This window comes from Perkinsus marinus (assembly GCF_000006405.1).
Source record: "Perkinsus marinus ATCC 50983 genomic scaffold scf_1104296964366, whole genome shotgun sequence".
NCBI classification, from domain to species: Eukaryota; Perkinsozoa; order Perkinsida; family Perkinsidae; genus Perkinsus; species Perkinsus marinus.
The window spans coordinates 1-1,131 of record NW_003204683.1 but is presented as its reverse complement, the minus strand read 5'-3'; the positions used below and the strand labels follow the sequence as shown (position 1 = coordinate 1,131).

General features: G+C 53.6%; 1 protein-coding gene across 1 annotated transcript; it reads right to left on the bottom strand.

Annotated features, from left to right (window-relative positions):
• Nucleotides 1-444: 444 nt before the first annotated feature.
• Pmar_PMAR016268 (hypothetical protein) lies at nt 445-829 on the bottom strand (the record flags this gene model as incomplete). Its single annotated transcript, XM_002770066.1, has 3 exons — nt 445-578; nt 621-710; nt 755-829. Coding segments are annotated over 3 exons (299 nt in total), but the record flags the coding sequence as incomplete, so codon positions are not given.
• Nucleotides 830-1,131: the final 302 nt, after the last annotated feature.

Below are 1,131 nucleotides of genomic sequence, written 5' to 3'. Positions count from 1 at the left end.
TGTAGTTCTCCCCGTCTGGTGAGGCTACAGGGACTTCCGTGGACGGTGATGAGGTGGGCCAGTCGGATGGACGGAATCCACTGTGGATGGAATCCGCCTGCATGCCAGCATCATCCTCAGGCTGTCAGCCGTGGGCTCTTACTAGACTCTCGAGATCGGCCAAGAACTCCGCGCTGAGTGACGAATACAATCCGCTCGATTTCGCCGCGCTCGCTCTTGGCATGGGAGAGGCATCCGAGGCCGAGCCACCCGGGAGGCTGTCAGTTGAGATACGGAGTAGAGAGATCTGATCATCATGCAGCATCGACAGCATCAAAATGTCATGGGCACCTCAGTGGAAGTCGTGACGATGTTCGCGGGTCTGCTAGAGCTGACACTGAGCTCGGCTGGTAGACTACAATGGGAAAGGCATCAGTGATGATGCCCATCGAGGCCCCTCCTCACCAGATGTCCACAGCAAAGCCAGAGGCTTCGCTTTCCCGACGTTCCCATCCAGCACAGAGGATTTGGTAACACTTCTTAGTATCGTCCATCCATTGACGGAAGGCCTCGGAGCTCTTGGGCTCGGGGCACCGCTCCTGAGGACCCCAAGTGCAGTGATGGTGCCCCCATTAGAGTACCCGCCACGCCCTGACGAACTCGCTCCAATGTCGACTCTGGCTGTTCCAGCTGTATCGCTGTTCTTGCTCTAGGAAGAGCTTATGCTTTACCTTGCACAACAGCTGCCTACATCCCCCCTATTGTGGAGTACTACCTTGTCGTTCTCTGGTATGGGCGAGAGTGGCGTTAGTAGTGGACCGTTGGCATCAATAAGAACATCGTCGACCATCATAATCCATTGGAGACAAACTCTGAATGCTATTCATACAGGGCCCCTCTTGCTGATCCGATGAGCTGCATTACAAATTGCTGTCTGAGACCCAATCGTGGATGCATAGGAAACAAAGAGAGTCTGTTTTCATGACAAACACCATCATGCTCCATGGGATGATCTATTACCGTCTACTACAACCTGCCGAATCAAGCGAAGTCTGAATTTTTGACTCCATGGTAACTCCTTCCAAAGTCTGCCATCCCGCCTCAGGATCATCGTCAGTTTCCTCGTTACCTCGAGGTCCTCGTCCACTTCAA